The 20,676-nt window shown below is 38.9% G+C and overlaps 1 protein-coding gene across 2 annotated transcripts in view; it reads right to left on the reverse strand.

The window, feature by feature from the left end:
- The window catches only part of RASA1 (RAS p21 protein activator 1), a 112,939-nt gene extending 94,001 nt beyond the window's left edge, over positions 1-18,938 (reverse strand). The window contains exon 1 of one of the 2 annotated variants that reach the window (XM_032847000.1): positions 17,789-18,938. In XM_032847000.1, coding sequence (XP_032702891.1) covers positions 17,789-18,312 — 524 coding nt within the window. In that variant the 5' untranslated portion in view covers positions 18,313-18,938. The remainder of the gene's footprint in view (positions 1-17,788) is intronic. The other variant, XM_032846991.1, reaches the window with a different exon arrangement.
- Positions 18,939-20,676: the final 1,738 nt, after the last annotated feature.

The raw sequence follows: 20,676 nt of genomic DNA on the forward strand, positions 1-20,676 counted from the left end.
TCACAAATTTGGTTTGAATTATTTGGTAGCTTTGTGAACTGAGAAAGTTACCTAAAACTCTTCTTACTTCAATTTCCTCATATATAAAACTGTTAGTTATACTTACAGGGAGGGGTTGGAGAGGGTGGAAATATATATATACAGCTCCTTTCAAAAATAATATATAAAAAATTTAAAAAATTATATATTATTTGTATATATATAATATACATAATACATATGTATATATATATATAAAATTTATATGTATATAAATTTGTAGCTATCTTTGGTAATAAAAGAATGCTCTTTTCCTTTGTATTTTCCAAGTCTCCAAATTTTCAATAATAAAAATATACTCATCAATCTTAAAAGTGATTGTTAAAAAATTATGCAATAGACAAAAAGTCCAACATACAATCAAAAAAAATCACCCATCATACCAAGCACCAAGAAAATGACTTGAATGTAAAAAAGGCAACAATGCCAACACTGAAATGAATTACATATTGCAATTGTCTAACAAAGATGTAAAAGCAGCCACCATAACAATTCTTCATCAATTACAAATTCCTGTGAAAAAGACAAAACAAGAAATCCAAGCCAAGAAACAAGTTATGAAAAGCAACCAATTAGGGCACCTGGGTGGCTCAGTTGGTTAAGTGACTGCCTTCAGCTCAGGTCATGATCCTGGAGTCCCAGGATTGAGTCCCACATCGGGCTCCCTGCTTGGTAGGGAGTCTGTTTCTCCCTCTGACCCTCTCCCTTCTCATGCTCTCTCTCTCTCATTCTCTCTCTCTCTTAAATAAATAAATAGAAGCTTTTATTTAAAAAAGCAACCAATTAGAAATTACAGAACTGAAAACTATAGTAAGAAGAAAAACTTAATGGATGGGCTCAATAGTAAAAATTACAAAGGGCAAAAATTAGTCAATTTGAGGACATATCAATAGAATTTACCCAATCTGAACAAAAGAGAAACAGGACTGAAAAGAAACTAACAAAGACTCAAAGATCTATGGGGCAATAATAAAAGATTCAACCCAATATCAATGGAGTCCCATAAAGAAGAAGAGGATGAAACTGAAGGAGTATTCATAAAAATAAAACCTGAAAACTTCCAAACTTGGAGAAAGACAAAAACCCACAGAGTCAAGTAAGAACTTCAAACAGGTAAACCCACAAAAATTATACCTTGCCACATCATTTCAGATCTGAAAAAAAAGGAAAAATCTTAAAACCAACCATAAAGAAAAGATGCATTACCTATAAGGGAACATGAATTCAAATGACAGATTTCTCATATGAAACCACAAAGGTAAAAAGATAAAAGTTAACAAAAATCTTTTAAAAGCTCAAAGAAAAGTACTGTCAATCATGAATTCTATATCTGACAAAACTATCTTTCAGGAACAAAAGGGAAATAAAGACATAAGCAGGCAAAGGAACCTAAAAATCTGTCATTTGCAAATGTATCCTTCAAAAATAGCTAAGAAGTTCTTTCAGATGATAAATGAAGGAATGCTGTAACATTAGGAAAGAAGAACAATGGAAAAAGCAAGAATATGGGTAAAAACTATAGACTCAATAGACTACCCTTCTTTGCATGAAGTTTTAAAATCATCGTTGATGGATGAAATAAAAATTATACAGGCAACCAAAAAGAAGTTAGAGTTCACCAAAGTTTTAAAACATCTGTACATTGAAAAACGCTACCAAGAGAGTGCAAAGGCAATGCACAGAATGGAAGAAAATATCTGCATACCACTTAACTGAAAAAGGATTGATACAGGAATATATAAAGAACTCCTGTAATTCAAAAGGAACACAAACCAACTTAAAAATAGACAAGAGACTTCAAGGACATTTCTCCAAGTAAGATACACAAATGGCCAATAATCATATGAAAAGATGCTCATTCATAAAGGAAATGCAAGTCAAAATCACAATGAGATAGGTCATATGGAGAGCTATTATGAAGAAGAGGAGGAGGAGAAAGGAACAGAAAATCACAAGTAATGGTGAAAATGTGGAGCAATTAGATTCCTTATGCATTGCCAGTGGGACTATAAAATGGTAGAGGCACTATCATGGATGGTATGACAATTCCTCAAACACTTAAATACAGAACCACCATATGATCCAGCTATTTCATTTCTAGGTATATACTTAAAATGAAAGCAGGGACTTGAAGAAATATTTGTGCACCTGTTTGAGTAGCATCACTCCCAAGAGCCAAAAGGTGGAAGCAAACCAAGGGTTCATCAGCAGGTAAATGCATAATCAAGAGTATTCAGTCTTAAAAGTAAAATTTCAATAAATGCTACAACACAAACCTTGTAGACATTACGCTAAGTGAAATAAATCAGTCACATATTTTATGATTCCATTTACATGAGATACCTACAGCAATCCAATTCATAAAAACAGAAGTAAAATAGTTGATGCCAGAAACTACGGGAAAGGGATATGAGGAGTTAGTGTTTAATGCCTATAGAGTTTCAGCTGGGCAAGATGGAAGAGTTCTGGGGATGGATGGTGGTAACAGCTGCACAACAATGTGAATATAATTTATGTCACAGAACTATACACTTAAAAATGGTTAAAATGGGGGGCTCCTGAGTGGCTCAGTTGTTAAGCGTTTGTCTTCGGCTCATGTCATGATCCCAGGGTCCTGGGATCAAGTCCTGCATCAGGCTCCCTCTCCCACTCCCCCTGCTTGTGTTCCCTCTCATGCTTTGTCTCCCTCTATCAAATAAGTAAATAAAATTTAAAAAAAAAAATTGGTTAAAATGATAAATTTTATATCATGTATATTTTAGCACAAAAGGAAAATATATTAACAGTATCTGATATGTATAAAGAAGAAATATTCAAAACAATGATATTTACAAAGTAAGAGAATGAAGGGGTATAAATGGAAGGGTAGGTTCCACACTTCACCCAAACCAATAAACTGTTTACCAATAGACTGCAGTAAGTTACATATGTATATTTTAATATCCAGTGAAGCCATTGAGAAAACACCATGAAGGGGCGCCTGGGTGGCTCAGTGGGTTAAGCCGCTGCCTTCGGCTCAGGTCATGATCCCAGGGTCCTGGGATCGAGCCCCGCATCGGGTTCTCTGCACAGCGGGGAGCCTGCTTCCCTTCCTCTCTCTGCCTGCCTCTCTGCCTACTTGTGATCTCTGCCTGTCAAATAAATAAATAAAATCTTAAAAAAAAAAAAAAAAGTAAACACCATGAAGTGATATGAGAAATATTATAAATAAATCAGAATGAAATACCAACAAATGCTCAACCAACACACAGAAAGAAAAGAGAAGGGACATCTGGGTGGCTCAGTTGGTTAAGCATCTGCCTCCAGCTCAGGTCATGATCCTGGGATCTTGGGACTGAGCCAGCATCAGGATCCTACTCACCCATAGTCTGCCTCTCCCTTCCCCCAGCGCATGCAAGCTCTCTTTCCAAAAAAAAAAAAAAAAAAAAAAAAAAATCTTTTTTAAAAAAAAGAAGAGAGAAGAGAAACAGAAATGAGTAGAGAAAAAAATAGAAAATGAAAACAAAATGGCAGAAGCCCTAAGAGCAAATGACATATGCAATAAAGGGGTTAGTATTCAAAATACATACAGAATTTATAAAACTCAACACCCAAAAGACAAATAATCCAATTAAAAATGGGCAGAAGACATGATGAACAGAGATTTCTCCAAAAAAGACATCCACATGGCCAAAAGACACATGGAAATATGTTCATAATCACCATCAGGGAAATGTAAATCAAAACTACAAGGAGATATTACCTCACTCCTGTCAGAATGGCTAAAAGCAGCAACATGAGAAACAACAGGTCTTGGTGAGGATGTGGAAAAAAGGAACACTCCCACACTGCTGATGGGAATGCAAACAGGTGCAGCCACTGTGGAAAACAGTACAGAGGTTCCTTAAAGGGTTAAAGCAAAGAACTATCCTATGAACCAGCAACTGCACTACTGGCTATTAACCCAAAGAATACAACAATACTAATTCAATGGGATACACACACCCATGTGTTTATGGCAGCATTATTTACAATAGCCAAGATATGGAAGCAGCCCAAGTGTTCACTGACTCGGGAATGAATGTGGTATTTATATACAATGGAATATTATATAGCCATAAAAAGAATGAAATCTTGCCACTTGCAACAACATGGATGGAGCTAGAGAGTATTATGTTAAGTGAAGTAAGTCAGAGAACGACAAATACCAAACACCAATGGTTACCAGAGGTGAAGGAGGTGGGCGGAGGGTGGATTAAATAGGTGATGGGGGATTAAGGAGTGCATTTGGAACGATGAGCACCAGGTGATATATGAAATTATTGAATCATTGTAATTTTGGAACTGGAACTAATATAACACTGTATGTTAACTGGAATTAAAACAAAAATTTCTTTAAAAAAGCTCTATCAATAATTAAAATAAACGTAAACAGGGGTGCCTGGGTCGCTCAGTGGGTTAAGCCTCTGCCTTCAGCTCAGGTCATGATCTCAGGCCTGGGATGGCGCCCCGCATCGGGCTCTCTGATCAGCAGGGAGCCTGCTTCCCCCCCTCTCTCTCTGCCTGCCTATCTGTTTACTTGGATCTCTCTCTCTTTGTCAAATAAATAAATAAAATCTACAAAAAGTAAATAAATAAAATAAAATAAATATAAACAGTTAAAATATGCCAAACAAAGACAAATATTGGCAATGTGGACTTAAAGGAAAAAATGACCCAACTATAGGCTGTTTATAAATAACTCACTTAAAATAAGAGGTGAAAAAGTACCAGAAAAGATGCATGTAAACAAAAGCAGGGGTGGCTATATCAATTTAGGATAGATTTTAGAGCAAAGACAATTGCTAGAGAGAAAAGAGGACCTTTATATAATGATAAAGGATGGATCCAACAGGAATACCTAACAATCCTAAACGGTACACACAAAGCAAAATACATGAAGAACTGATAGAGCTAAACGGAATAAGAGACAAATTCTCAGTTATGATTGGGAACTTCAAGACTTCCCTTCTCAGAGACTCACAGAAATACTAAACAGAAAATCAGCGAAGATTTAAAAGTTCTAAAGAATACAATCAACCAAAAGGATCTAACTGACTTCATCAAAAAACAGCCAAATACCCACTTTTATTTTCATCCATAGAACACTCACCAAAACAGACCATATTTGGGCCATAAAACAAATGTAAAAGTATTGAAATCGTAAGAGTATATTCTCTGACCATAATGGACTCTAACTAGAAATCAATAAGAGAAAGACAACTGGTTAATTCTCAAAACACTTGGAAATTAAACAACACACTTCTAAACAACCCAAGCATCAGAGAACAAGTCTCTAAGTTAAAAAAGAAACAGAATTGAGTAAAAATGCAAAGACAACACAGAAAAGACAACATCAAAAGATGTGGGATACAACTAAAAAAGTGCCCAGAGGAAAAAGTACAGGATGAAATGCTACATTAGCAAACAGAAGATGTCCCAAATCAGTATCTTAAATTTCTACTTAAGAAAATAAACCCAAATCAATCAGAAGAGAAATAATAAAATAAAAGCAAAAATCAAAAAAACTGAAAACAAGAAAACCTTTGAAATCTTTGAAAAAATAAAATTGATAAATCTTTAGCAAAATTAGCAAAACAAAAAGGAGAGAAGGTACAAATTATGAATATCAGCAATAAAAGGAAGTATCACTGAACATCCTAAAGCCATTAAAAGGGTAATCAGGAAATAATACAAACAAGTTTATGCTCTTAAATTAGATTAATTAGAAGAAATGAATCAGTTCCTCAATCAACCACATACAGATCTTCCTCTACCTTCAACAGAGCTACATCCAGCTAACCCATTTTAAGTTGAAAATATCACAAATCAGAAATGCATTTAATGGGGTGCTGGGTGGCTCATTACCTTAAGAGTCTGCCTTTGGCTCAGGTCATGATCTCAGGATCCTGGGATCGAGTGCTGCATCAGGCTCCCTGCTCAGTAAGGAGCCTGCTTCTCCCTCTCCCTACCACTCTGCCTACTTGTGCTCTGTCAAATAAATAAATAAATAAAATCTTTGTTAAAAATGCATTTAATGTACCTAAGCTACCAAACATCAGAGCTTAGCCTCGCTTACATTAAGTCTCCTCAGAACACTTACATTATTAGCCTACAGTTGGGCAAAATCACCTAATGCAAAGCCTATTTTACTTTAAAAAAAAAAAAAAAAGTGTTGAATAGCTCATGTAATTTACTGAATACTGAAAGTGAAAAACACAATGGTTGTAAGGGTACAGAATCCTTTTAAGTGTTATAGTTTGCGGCTGTTTACACTTGTGATTGCATGGCTGACTGTGAGCTATGATTTGCTGCTGCAGCCCAGCATGGTAAGAATCTTACCATATATTGTTAGGCCAGGAAAAGATCAGAATTCAAAATCCAAGTATGGTTTTTACTGAATGTGTATCACTTTCACACCATCATAAAGCCAAAAAAATCTTTAGTCAGGGACTGTTTGTGCTACCAATATTCAACCAAAATAAAAAATAAATACATATAAATCCACAACCGTTAAAAAAAATGAATTCATAATCTTAATTCTTAAAAAAAAAAAAAAGAAAAAATCCCACTCTGAAATGTTTTCACCAGAGAATTCTAGCAATATTTAAAGAATACCAAAACTTCACAAACTCTTCCAAAGAGTAGAAAAGGAGGTAATGTGACCTGCCTCATTCTATGAGGCCAGTATTACCCAAATACTGAAATGAAACAAAGATATCACAAGAAAGATACACACCATATCACTAATGAATTTAGACACAAATTCTCAACAAATCAACAACCTAAATTCATCAATATTTGAAAAACATTACATACCATAACCACATGGGATTTACTCCACATATGCAAGGAGTGTTCAACATTAAAAAAAAAAAGTGTAATCTACAATATCAACAAGCTAAAGAAAAAAATCTTATCATATAAATTGACTCAGTAAAAGAATTTGGCAAAATCCATCAACCATTCATAATAAAAACTCTCAGTAAACTAGGAGGACAGGTGATCTACCTACACTTAGAGTATCTACCCAACTACCCACCCCCACAAAAGTACACTTAACATGGTATTTAATCCTGAAACACTAAATGCTTTCCACCTAAAGCAAGGATGTCTGCTCTTACCACTCTGAGTCAATACAGTACTAGAAGTTCTAGCCAATGCAACAAGACAAGAAATAAAAGGCATAGAGATTAGAAAGAATATTGTAAAAAGCCTCTAAAAACTAAAATGTAATTTTAGCAACGTCAAAAAATACAGGAACAATGCAAAAATCAATCACATTTCTATGTACTAATAGTGAACATATGGAAACTGAAATAAAAAACATAATATTCACAAAATTTCTCCACAGAAAACAAAAAAAAAGTAAGTATAAATTTAATAAGGTATACAACAGGACTTATAGATATGGATAAGCTTGTTCTAAAGTTTATATGTAAAGACACAAGGCTTTGAATAACTCAAACGATCTTGAAAAGTGAGAGGAACCACTCTACCTGATTTTAGGACTTACTACATAGATAATCAGGAGTATCACAGCAGATGGAAACATATAAACCAAGAGAACTCAAGAGAGAACCCAGCAGTCAACCCATACATATATGCCCAATTGGCTTTTTATGAAATTCAAAAGAGGAAAGAAAGGTTGCCTGGGTGGCTCAGGGGGTTAAGCCTCTGCCTTGATCTCAGGGTCCTGGGATCGAGCCCGCCATAGGACTCTCCACTCAGCGGGGAGCCTGCTTCCCACGCGCCACCCCCCCTCCACCTCTCTGCCTACTTGTGATCTCTGTCTGTCAAATAATTAAATAAATTCTTAAAAAAAAAAAAAAAAGAGGAAAGAAATTTACTTTTTCAAGCAACTAGATATCCATAGCAAAAGTATGAAACTTAATTTAAAATTATCTTTTAAAAAAATAAAAATCAAAATAAGTCATAGGCTTAACTATAAACCATTAAAGTATAGAACTTTTATAAAGCTATCATAGTAGAGGGACGCCTGGGTGGCTCAGTTGGTTAAGCGGCTGCCTTCGGCTCAGATCATGATCCCAGCGTCCTGGGATTGAGTCCACATCGGGCTCCTTGCTCGGCAGGGAGCCTGCTTCTCCCTCTGCCTCTGCCTGCCTGTCTGCCTGCCTGTGCTTGCTCGCTCTCTCTCCCTCTGTCCCTGACAAATAAATAAATAAAATCTTTAAAAAAAAAAAAAATTAAAAAAAAAAAGCTATTATAGTAGAAAATGTTTGAGACCTATGCTAGGTAAAGAGTTCTCAGACTTGCCTCCAAAAGTAAATATTAATAAATTAAGCCTCAACAAAATTAAAAACTTTTGCTCACAGAAAGACCTTGTCAAAAGGAAAAGAAAAAAAGAAAAGCTACAGAATGGGAGAAAGTATCTGCACATAGCAGACAATGGAGCAATATTTAGAATTCTCAAAACTCAACAATAAAACAATCCTATTGGAAAATGGACAAAAGACATGAACAAACATTTTACCAAAGAGGATAGACAGATAGCAATTAGCAAATGAAAAGATCTTCAACATCATCAGCCATTTAGGGAAATACAAATTAAAACCTCAATAAGATCACTAGACACCTTATGGGAACAGCTTAAATAAAAATTTATGACAATATCAAACGCTTGTGAGAATACAGAGAATCTGAACTGCTCATACATTATTGGTAAGAATGTAAAAGGATACAGCCACTCTAAAAAACAGTTTGGCAGTTTCTTATAAAACTGAACATGCAATTGCCACACAGTCCTACAACTGCACTCTTGGATATTTATCAGACAAAAATGACAATTTATATCCACACAAAAATATGAACACTAATGTTCAGAGCAGCTTTTTTTCCCTTAATAGTTAAAACTGGAAATAATCCAAATGTTCTCCAGTGGGGGAATGGCTAAACGGTCCTACATCCATACCATGAAACACTCCTTAGCAAATGAAAAGGGACAAAAGTACTGATACATGCAATGACTCGGATGAATCTTGAAGGAATTGTGTTGAGTAACAAAGGCTAACCCCAAAAGGTTACATACTATGTGATTCCATCTGTACAATGTGGGGGGAGTGTTTTTGTATAACATTTTTGAAAGGGCAAAATGAAAAACAGATTACTGGTTGCCAGGAGTTAGAGATAAGGGAGACGTGAAAGGAGGTGAGTTTGATTATTAAAAGGGCAGCACAAGAAATCTGGTGGTGATGAAACTGTTCTGTATCTTTACTACAGTGATGATTACACAAATCTACACATGTGATAAAACTGCATAGAACTAAATGCATGCTGAACACATAGAGACACACAATTTTATGCAAACCCAATGAAATTGAAGATTTAATTAAATCAAAGTCAATTTCCTGGCTGTCATAACCAGATGTTGCCACTGAGGGAAAAAATGGGTGAAGGACACATACTCTGTATTATTTCTTACAACTAATGTTAATCTACAGTTACCTCAAAATAAAATGCAATTAAAAAATAAGAAATAAATCAATATTTAGCTAGGTAGATAGACATGGATGAGGAGAATATGGTGCAATAAGTGATGTAAGTGTCTTAGCTGTGAACCCCCAGTCTAGTGGGTTATACCTACAAAGAAGGCTTAACAGATTAAAAAGAATCTTTAGGTCTTTCCCTTATGCTTCAGACAGATATGTAAGAGAAAAGGAATTTCAAAAGTAATCTTTTTTTTTTTTTTTTAAGATTTTATTTATTTGACAGACAGAGATCACAAGCAGGCAGAGAGGCAGGCAGAGAGAGAGGAGCAAGCAGGCTCCCTGCTGAGCAGAGCCCGATGCGAGGCTTGATCCTAGGACCCTGAGATCATGACCTGAGCCGAAGGCAGAGGCTTTAACCCACTGAGCCACCCAGGTGCCCCTCAAAAGTAATCTTTTAAAGGTTACTTCTAAACAGAGAGCTTCTAGTTAGTGAATACATGGAGGTGGGAGTGTGGCTAGAAGAGTGGTATCCCCAGAGAAAGCATGGAAGCTCTGTACCCTTTTCCACATACCATGCCCAATGCTTCTCTTCCATTTGGTTGGAGTTATAGCTCTTGTAATAAACTGATAATCTAGCTTGATAAAGTCTGATGAGGTGTTTATCTTACTGACACCCAGACAAAATAATAAAAATACACACACACACACAAATGTGTAATACTGAATATTACAATATGAACACAGAGTGAATACAGAAATTTTGCTGGAGTAATGTCTCCCCACAGGACTGTTCATGGCTACCATCCATGGTCATATGTAGGATCTTTTCATTCTATAAGAATCAGACAGGCACTTAAATAATTTTTCCATCTTTCAACATACATATGGCCAAAAAAAGAGATATAAATCACTAACACATAAGGAAAGAAGGACGAATATAAGGGAAGTTTTTCTTTCTTCCAGCGAAAGACATGAAATAAAATCATGAGGACCCAGTTTCTCAAGTAGTAAATGTGCATCTGATCTACATCAAAATCACCCAAAGCCATTTTTAAAGAGAGAGGGTTATCCAGTGTTATCGGTCAGCTCAGACTGCCATAACAACAACAACAACAACAAAAAGCTTAACCAAAGAATGGATAGCTTAAACCAAAGAAACTTATTTTCTCACAGTTCTAGAAGCTGAGTCCAAGATTAAAGTGTGAGCAGAGTTGCCACTCTCCTTGACTTTAGATGGCCACTTTCTCACTCTGAACTCACATGGCCTTTTCTCTGCACATGTGCACTCCCATGTCTCTTTCTCTTCTTATAAAGTCCAAAATGATTATGGACCCACCCTCATGACCTCATTTAATCTTAAATGAGTCCCTATACACATACAGCCACATAGGGACTTAGGGCTTCAACCTATGAGTTTTAGGGGGACAAAATTCAGTCCATAATACCCAGTGACCAACCAGCCCTGAAGTATATTTTATATGAATACCCATATATATGTATATTATACTTACTGGAAGGGGGCAAGGCAAAGGAAAAAGTATAGTATGTGCATTACAATTCCAATTCTATCACTTAGTGTTCCAACAATAAAAATGAGGAGAATATCTATTCTTACTGTATAGCTATGAGAATTAAAAGAAATAATCTATGTAAAGTGCCCCGCATACGGTAAAGGACTAGTCAATCCTGGACCTTTGCCTTTCATCCCCTCCCCCCCCAAAATTAATTATAATTATTACTCAAATCTAAACATATCTGAAAAATTATGGGAACTAGATTCTGTCCCAGTTCTACCACTACCTAGCTATGTGACCTTAACCAAACCACTCTTCTGCATCTGGGCAATGAGAGTTTCCTCTATCACTAAAATACTATGTATCTATGCGTATCATTCATGACTGTAATATCAAACGCCAATACTACAAAAGTTAATCAAACTTTTTTTTTAAGGTTTTCTTTATTTATCTGAGAAAGAGAGCACAGAAGGAGAATGAGAGGGAGAAGCAGACTCCCCACTGAGCAGGGAGCCCGATGTGGGGCTTGATCCCAGGACCCTGGGATCATGACCCGAGCTGAAGGCAGACATCCAACCAACTGAGCAACCCAGGCACCCCGCTAATCAAACTTTTTATAAAATTCCAGTAAAAGAGGATTACGGTATGAAATTTCAATTTATTCTTCCAAATACTTCCATTCTTTAAACTCTTCCACAACTATCCTCCAAAGTAAAAAAATGTATCTGTACAACATGCCTGTAAGGCTAATTTCACCATCTTCTCTTTATCATTAATGCTTCATCTTCCAAGTAGATTGTATACTCTTTTATATTTTTGTTCCCCTATGTTTGTTTTACTCACAAAAATCACTTAATCACTGAAATGCCTAAGATCAGACCCCAAATCCTATTGAGATATGATTAGGCATATGGAGAGGTTTCCAATAAATTGCACCTGACAACTGTTTTTAATTTAGCCCACTACTGAAATGTATTGTTTCAGTACTGTTTCAAATATATTGTTTCAATTATTTCAAGATGAGATACTTACTGCACATTCAAACAATGAGCCATAACCAACATCCATACTCCATAAACGTGCTTTAAAATTAAGATAATGGTCAGAAGCAAATCTACTGTGAGGATATTTGAATCATTTAACAAAAAACAATTTACCATGTTAAGCCTAAGGGAAGAACTTTTAAGTACTTGCCCTTTCCCCTACCTCGTCCCTCACCACTCCTATCCTAGTATTACCTGGTATTACATATAAATGAATAACACATGAGGTAGGTTTTTACTTAGGTGCCTTTAACATATCTCACCTGCCAGTATCAATGCCCTTGTACAGTCCCTACCCAAATCAAATCTGAACTGGCCATCGGTACATCAGCAAACACAAAGAATGCAGACACTTGATAAATGTTGGCACAGTGAGGCTTCTTCTCTTGAAATGCTCCCTCATGAAACCCAGCTTCCATGCTGTGGATAAACTCAAGCTAATTAAGGGGGGAGGCTACATGGAGGCAGATGAAGGAAGAGAGGCAGTCATATTCCCAGGTATCCACCAGCTGTTCCAGCCATCTCAGCTGCGGCATCAGATTTATGAATTAAGAAGCCACCTTAGATGTTACAGCCAACAGATGACACAGAGTAGTCCCATCAAGCCCTAACTTTTAGAATTAAGAGCAAATAAACCTTGTAACTAAACACGTGTAAGCCAATTAGAAAAGTTCTGGCTTGGTAGTAAACAACCAAGAAATGTCAGCAGTAATAACAGTTACTGTTAATAATTATTATAAGTCCCACCCCACCAATGTATTGTTTTGAGTATTAAAGCTGCTCTCAGAGACATTCTCTCATTTTCTTAATATAGAGACAATATAGAGATATTGGCCAATATAGGCCAATAAAGAGACAGGAGTAGGGACACCTGGGAGTCTTAGTTAAGCGTCTGCCTTCATTCAGCTCAGGTCAGAAACCCCAGGGTCCCGGGATCAAGCCCCACATCGGGCTCCCTGCAGGGCAGGAGGCCTGCTTCTCACTCTCCCATTGCCCCTGCTTGTGTTCCCTTTCTCAATGTGTTTCTCTCTATCAAATAAAAAAATAAAATCTTTTTTTTTTTTTATAAATAAATAAAGAGACAGGAGTAAAGCAACCAGATAGGCCTACTTTTTGAGTTCCCTTTCTTCTTCCTAATTTACAGCTGTCCTTACATACACACACACACACACACACACACACACACACACACACCACCTCCCCCCACCGACCTACCCCCCACAGCATGGAGCCCAATGCAGGGCTCCAACACAGACGGTGAGATCAAGACCTGAGCCGAGATTAAGAGTGGGACACTGAACCCACTAAGAAACCCAGGTACCCCTGGTCCTTTTTCTTTTTATCTCTACCTATAATGCTTGCCTGATTTCCCCGGAGTGCCTAATCAATGATCCAAACCAATTCTACCCTTTGGCTGTGCTCTTTACTTCTCAGGAATTATAGGCACTTCCTTCAACTTCCTTCAACCTCCTTCCAGACCAGTGGTAAATAAAATTAAGAGTTCAGTAGGACAGACTCTTCACTCGGGGTCAAAAGTTTATACTCCTTTAACTTGTAATTCTTTTTCACATGACAGAATCATTAGGCAAAGGGTGTGGGAACCAATAAGGTCTTGTTTAGAAAATAAATTAAGCAACAGGGATAACATACTTGCTACCTTTCCTCAAAGACTTACTGATCCTAATTATATACTTTTCTTATTCCTTTAAAGCCCATGACCTTTTGTTCATACTTCACTCATGATATTTATCTTAATCTAGCCTGAGTGAGAGTAGTTGGTTTACTTAACTTCCTATTAGATCTATAACTGTCCCGGAAGAGAGAATTGAGAAAATGGGCATCTTAATCATTTTTGTATCCCTTAAATTAAGCACCCACTACACTGTTCTACTATTCATACAAATATGGTTTAAAAAAAAAAAAATCTGGGTCCTGGTCAGCAACCACTCTGTACTTAACTAATCCTTGCAATTCTCACCTCCTCCCAATTTTACTAAGAAATAATGACTCACCCATAGTTATAATGCAATTAGTGACAAAGTTAATGAACACTACATGTCCTAACATTCACCTCTAATAATTATTTGGCTTAATTAGAATTATTTTATTTTTGTAGAGATAGTCACATGTTTTTTGAGGAAAAGAAAGGCATCTTTTATGTTCCTTATTTCCTTTTCCTTCAAGTTTCAGGCTTGAGAAGCCTGCATATTGTGTCCAAGGTAAGATCTATGCCACCTGCCAGGCAAATAATATCAAAGGCAAAGCAAGCCTAGTAGAGGCTACAGCAAACCAAAGCTTAGAACTTACCTAAATGGGGCAACCACTACTCAGCTCTAGCAAGCTACAATCAAACAGGAACAGCAACCAGGTAGAGCCAAATCCTGTGATTTTGCAAGTGATGCTAGAAAGTGAGACTTCTTAAATGTGAAGCCTTCCTATTTTTAAGTGATGGAGACTGATTACTAAATGTTCTAAATACACCAAGAAAAAGCAATACACGTATCTGTGGAGTGGATCCAGTCCAAGCGCATCCTGCTATTGCAGGCTCATAGTTCAGAATCTCTACATATAATTGAAGGTAGACAAGTGAACATGCTCCTTTACTATTAGCCTCACCTCTAAAGCAAAGAAAGCAGGACCACGAAAAGCAAGTCCATAAAATTAGAAGTTGTACCAGTGACAAACTCCTTTAACTTTTTTCTCTCTTGAAAATCAAATCTGTTAGTTTTAGATATGGGATCTTCTATAGCATAAAAATACATAGGGGAGAATTTTTTGCTTTTTAAATTTATTTCCTCAAAATTTGCGAAAAGGAAAATATTCAAATAGTTAAAATTATACAAACTTTTCTGGCCTTAACCAAACTAATGAAAACAGTCAGTAATAAACACGAGACAATGACTCCCCATGCACACAGAAAAACAAGGTACAAAACACTAATGGCATTAAAGTATTTGCTCTCGTCTATCTATATATTGTCATTTGACTCTCTTGTGACCAACAGCACCAAACTCGCTGGATACAAGGTTGAACTCCATGACAAGGGAACTCTACTGTAACAAACCACTGTGGACTCAAACCTATGACCTGAACCTCCTTAATATGCTATCCAATAACTAAGGTAACCACTCACTAGTAAATATTGTTAGTCCAAGAACATTTCTTCTATACTTTTACAAAAGATTTGACTTTTTTTTTTAAAGATTTTATCTGTTTATTTGACAGAGAGGGAGAACACAAGTAGACAGAGAGGCAGGCAAAGAGAGAGGGGGGAAGCAGGCTCCCCGCTGAGCAGAGAGCAGGATGTGGGGCTCTATCTCAGAACCCTGAGATTATGACCTGAGCTGAAGGCAGAGGCTTAACCCACTGAGCCACCCAGGTGCCCCAAAAGATTTGACATTATTTAACCACGTCATTAAAGCCCTTTAAAAATAGGAATTTACAGAAAAGATCTGAACTTAATCTCTACACTACTTAACGGGCTGGAATTCCAGCCTTTATGAAGTCATAATTTTTAATATAATTAATCACTTCTGATAGTCCTCTGGAGTTCCAAGATTTCTTTAAAATAACTACTAGTGAGGAAGTCCCTGTACCAAAAGAATCAGTAGGCAATTTATTGACAATAAAATTATATTACTGTTACATTGGGACACCATACACTGAACACTTACTATGTGCCAGGTACAGTGCTGAGTACTTCCGGGTTCTCATTCAAACTTCAAAAACAACCCTATGATGGAGGTACCATTATTATCCCCATTTTACAGATGGGGAAACTGACCTTTCCAAGATCACACAGCTGTAAGTGGCAGAGTCAGGATTACAGCCCAAATCTTATCTAACTTCAGAATGTGCCCTTCAACACTACACTGTATTGCCTCCAATGACTCTGGGTTGATATCTAAGATAAACAAAAGAGGGAAATTTGTACTTCTCGTGACAAATTTTAAAAACATACTAGAAACAGAGGGTACTTTTCAGAACATGAACAATTCTCAAATACAGTCATACAGGTATTATTTTTATTCCCAAATACATATTAACAATGATGGAAATCTCACACGATGGACTTCCCACAAACACAATTTCTCCTGAGTACTCATTCATGTTTATTATTGAAAATTTAATGGGAACACTATATTTTCTGCCCAGTTTTGCTGTGAATGTAAAACTATTCTACGAAATAAACTTTTCTTAAAAAAAATTTAGAACCACAATATGCCAAATATGTCTAATACAATTCAGTCACAAACACTTGACATAAGACCATCTTCTTTCGGTATGAAAAGTTGCGCTTTATTAGAACTGCAGTGCTGAGCATGTAGTGAGCACTTAAACATTTAACTGACTGATTCAAAAAGGCTTGAAGTTATGTAAACAGTGCTGTAAAATGCAAATTTTAACACTCCCAGAACATCTCCAGAAGTCTGTAACACTAAGACATAATGTGGTAAGTTGGAATAAAATTAGACAAAAAAATTAAACTCCTAATAAACAAAATAAAAGGAATGCAATACTGTTATACCATGGCTGACATAAATAAGGTTAATTTTATTTTTCCACCTTAAGTATCAAAAGATGTAGCCTTAAGTCAAAAATGGATCATTACTGAATCTTTTTCTAATTCATTTTGTAAGTCCTCTCTAAATCTTCCATAGCTTATCCAAAACAAACAAACAAAAACTTCCAATTGTTCCGAGTGACTGTCAACATAGGAACCAAATATTTTTTTCCTCTGACACACACCAAGGTTGTCAAAATTCTAAAGGTCAAATAATACTGATATGAGGGATCTATAAAAACGGTTTTGCCATCTATTACCACATCCCATCAAAATTTTCCTCTCATCAAGGTCCACCTTTATAAATATATTACCTATGTTCACTTATGAAGGGAACAAATATGGGGAAGGTACGTGTGAAAAAACGATTTGCCCTATATATTCTGCAATATGCTGTCAAAACTAATTGTCACAAAGAACACTGTACTGGCCACCAACAGAGTGTTTTAGTGTTAATTTTATTTTACTTCAGTGTTGTACTTACAAAGCCTCAACCATAAACGATTACACGGATATTAATAAACGGGAATTCTATGGCATAAATTACAGATACTACTGGAGGACGGGCCCTTACTCACACCTGTAATTCACAGAATTCCTTTCCTTTCTTGCTGACCCACATCTTCATAAGTGATCCGAAGACTTCAGCATCGCTATGCTTGCAAAGCCATGGGTTGGGATTTGCAGTGCCACAGAAACAAAGCATTCTGACGAGTGCATGTTTCAAATGGTATCTATACAATATTCACTCAAACACTTATATATTCCAAAGCTTCTTACTAATAACCTGGCTTCAACAGGGAATGCACACACAGGTTAAAAGAGACTGTGACTGCCTTGGTAGCTGCAAGCTCAGCTGAATCCCAGGACGCAACCTTAATTTGGAAGAGGCAGAACTATATCCGGTTCTCAATGGATACACATTTTTCACTTGCTTCCCAATCTCAAAAACTTTACCTCTTCCCAGAGTAACAATAAATATATTAAGACGCCAGGGAGCATGCCCGTAGGGAGGATGAGTGATCAAATTAAATCCCCACGCGCGGAACCCGAAGCTTCAAAACTTTTCAGAACAAATCTCAACTGAAAGAACGAGGCAAGTTTTCCCACTTCTTTCTAGGAGCCAGCTGCCCCAATTCCTGAACAGCTGTCCTGACTTACTGGTTAGTTGGAGGAGCAGTCAGCGGAATGGCCACCTCTTCTTCCTCGTATTCTGGTCCATCCAGAGAGTCACCTTCGTCAACTGTTCCCAGGCCCGCGCCCAAAGGGGGCAACTGAGGAGGCGGCGGCGGCAGAGGAGGGAATCCGCCGCCTGCCCCAAAGGTCTCAGCAGGCAACGAAGGGGTCCCCTTGGCGAGAACCATCTCTCCTCCAGGTCCGGCGGCAGCGGCAGCACCAGCCACGCCAGCAGCAGCACCTCCCCCTGACAGTCCGGCTCCCCCCATTGCTCCCGACACAGACCCGGCTCCTAGAAACGCTGACCCCAAAGCGGCTCCTCCAGCCAGAGTCCCGGCCATTCCGGCCTCCGTCAGCCCAGAATAGGGGACGGCTGCCACTGGCAGGGCCGAGGGTATCTTCACCCTACAGACTGCCTGATAGGCACTCGAGCCCGCGGCTGCGCCGCCTCCAGCTGCCCCGGCGGTCACCGGGCCGCCCTCCTCACTGCCGGCCTCGGCCGCCATCATGTTGAAGCCCGCTCTACTCTACTCTACCCTACTCGCCCGGGAGCCCCGGGGGCCACCAGGCCCGGGCTCCGAGCCGCCCCACCCAGGCGCGTCCCCCCTTCAGCTCCCCAGGCGGAGGAAACAACAACAAAAGGAGAGAGCCCGCCGCCGCGCCCCCTCCTCGGGCCACAGCCCAGGCTCCGGAGCTGCCCGGGTTACGGGAAGCGAAGTGGGCAAAAAATGCCTGCAACGCCTGCACAAACACCGCCCCAAACCTTAACCTTACACACCCACACTCACGCGCACACACACACACACATGCACAGAAGTAAAAAACTTCCTGGCTGCACTAAAGAGGAAGGGAAGCACAGAGGAAGCGGCTGGGGCGGCTGCCGCTCCTTCAGTCACCGCCGCCGCCGCCGCCACCGCTTCTTCACCACCCTAGTTCCGGCCACCCCCACCGCAGCCACCGCCGGTGCCGCTGCTGGGGCTGGGGCCACTGCAGCCGCTTCATTCTCCACCGGACTGGAGATGGGAGGGGTGGGGAGAAAAGAGGAAGGGGGGCGGGGTAGTGGGGAAATCGACTGAACTGCTCCAACCTGGAGCGCTCATGAAAACCGACTAGAGAGAAAGGAAGGCGGGGCACCAGAGGAGGAGCCGAGAAAAGGAAGGGCGGGAGAGGAGGGCGAGGGCAACTTCTGCGCAGGCGCTTTCCTAGCGCGGGGGTGAGGACGCTGGGCCTGGAGGGAGGAAAAGGAAGAGTTGGGAGGGAAGGAAGCCGCGGGGGCGCGCTATGCGCGGCCGCGCTCTGTGTTACGGTGGGGCTAGAGCTGGTGGTGGCGTCGCCGCTTCTCTGGTCGGTGGCGCGGGCGGTGGCGCGGGCGGTGGCGCGCGTCTGCCTCCGTGGGTTTTGTTTGACGGGCTTTGGGAGGAGTGGGTACCCGAGCACGCGGCCGCTGGGCACTGTCAAACAGGAGAGACGGGAGGGACCCGGAGGGGTGGAGAGGAAGAAACAGAGAAAAAGGGAAAGGAAGATGCCGCGAAGCCAGTTCCTGCTTCCTGACTGGTAGAAAAAACACCTTCAGTCAGTGGCGCAGAACCCAGATGGCCAAGGCCCAGGGGTAGGAAGATTGCTTCGAATTTAAAGGCAGTACTATTATTTTATTTTCGTGGCGTACTAGCGATCACTATATGACTATTCCGTAGTTAAAAAAAAAAAATATTTTAAACAACGTCTGAAACTCAAGTAAACGAAATAGGAGAGCATTAAGGGGAGGGCTAAGAATTTTGGTAGAAATAATGGTTGTAAAGTCGGTTTTCTAAGAGTATAGACATTGTTTTCTTCATTCACATCTCTGTCCTGTCTCTCTACCCCCTGACACACACACTTACCAGTGTCATCGCAAGTCTGTTGGGTACTACTAAGGTGGGTAGAGGAGGGTTGCAACACTCATTTGTGTGCAGAAGGCGGGTCATACTCTGGGATGCATATGTGAAGCATAGAGAACCTTGAACAAGGCAAATGTCAAGGTTCCAAAGTGCCACATAAAATTGTGCATAGTTTCAAAAATGACCAATAAACTGAAATCTCACACTAAATATAGACAGAGAGATGGGTTTTGTTTTGTCTTTTATGCTAGAATATATATAAACTATTGTGTCCATTCATGTAGGTGGAGGAATCATTCCCATTGTTTGAAATTATAGTATGGGTAATTTTTCCTTTGCATTTATACATTGTTCTTTTAAATTCTCCCAGGAGGAATCCCACATTGAATACCTTTAAATACTGGTCTTTGAGATCAACGTTTTTTCTGCTAAGGATGATCAAACCAACAGTGAAGCACATAGGGGATGAGTAGAGCTCTAATAGAGGCCCTGGGGAAAAAAAGGAAAAGGCCACTAAAAGAGGTGGCGAGGTGCACACAAGATATTTTCCTTTTCTTTAGAAGCTCGCACAAACCTATTTGCCAAATCAGTGACAAACTTGATTAATCCTGAGGACTCCTTCATTGTACTTATTCTTACTTGTACCACTTGAGAGAGCAAAGATGGATTAGTCACATGAGTGGTCTTAGACCAGTGTTATCCTACAAACTTGTAAGAGTGCAAATTCTTGGCCCCATCCCAGACCCTCTGAATCAGAATCACCGGAATCTTTTTTAATAGTCCGTCTAAGTTTACACATTTAAGAACCACTATACTATAGTATGCTAATCAAGAAAGAGGTATGCAGTACCTAAAATGGTTCTGAAAGAAAGAAGAAGAAATGAGAAGGCCACCTCAATGCCGTTCATTAGGCAGGTGGATAAGAGAAGTATTGTGTTGCTAAGCCCCGTACTATTCTAGAGAAGAGGTTAGAAAATGAGAAAATACATAATGAAG

This window comes from Lontra canadensis, unplaced genomic scaffold, assembly GCF_010015895.1.
Source record: "Lontra canadensis isolate GAN:19392208 unplaced genomic scaffold, GSC_riverotter_1.0 scaffold4, whole genome shotgun sequence".
NCBI classification, from domain to species: domain Eukaryota; kingdom Metazoa; phylum Chordata; class Mammalia; order Carnivora; family Mustelidae; genus Lontra; species Lontra canadensis.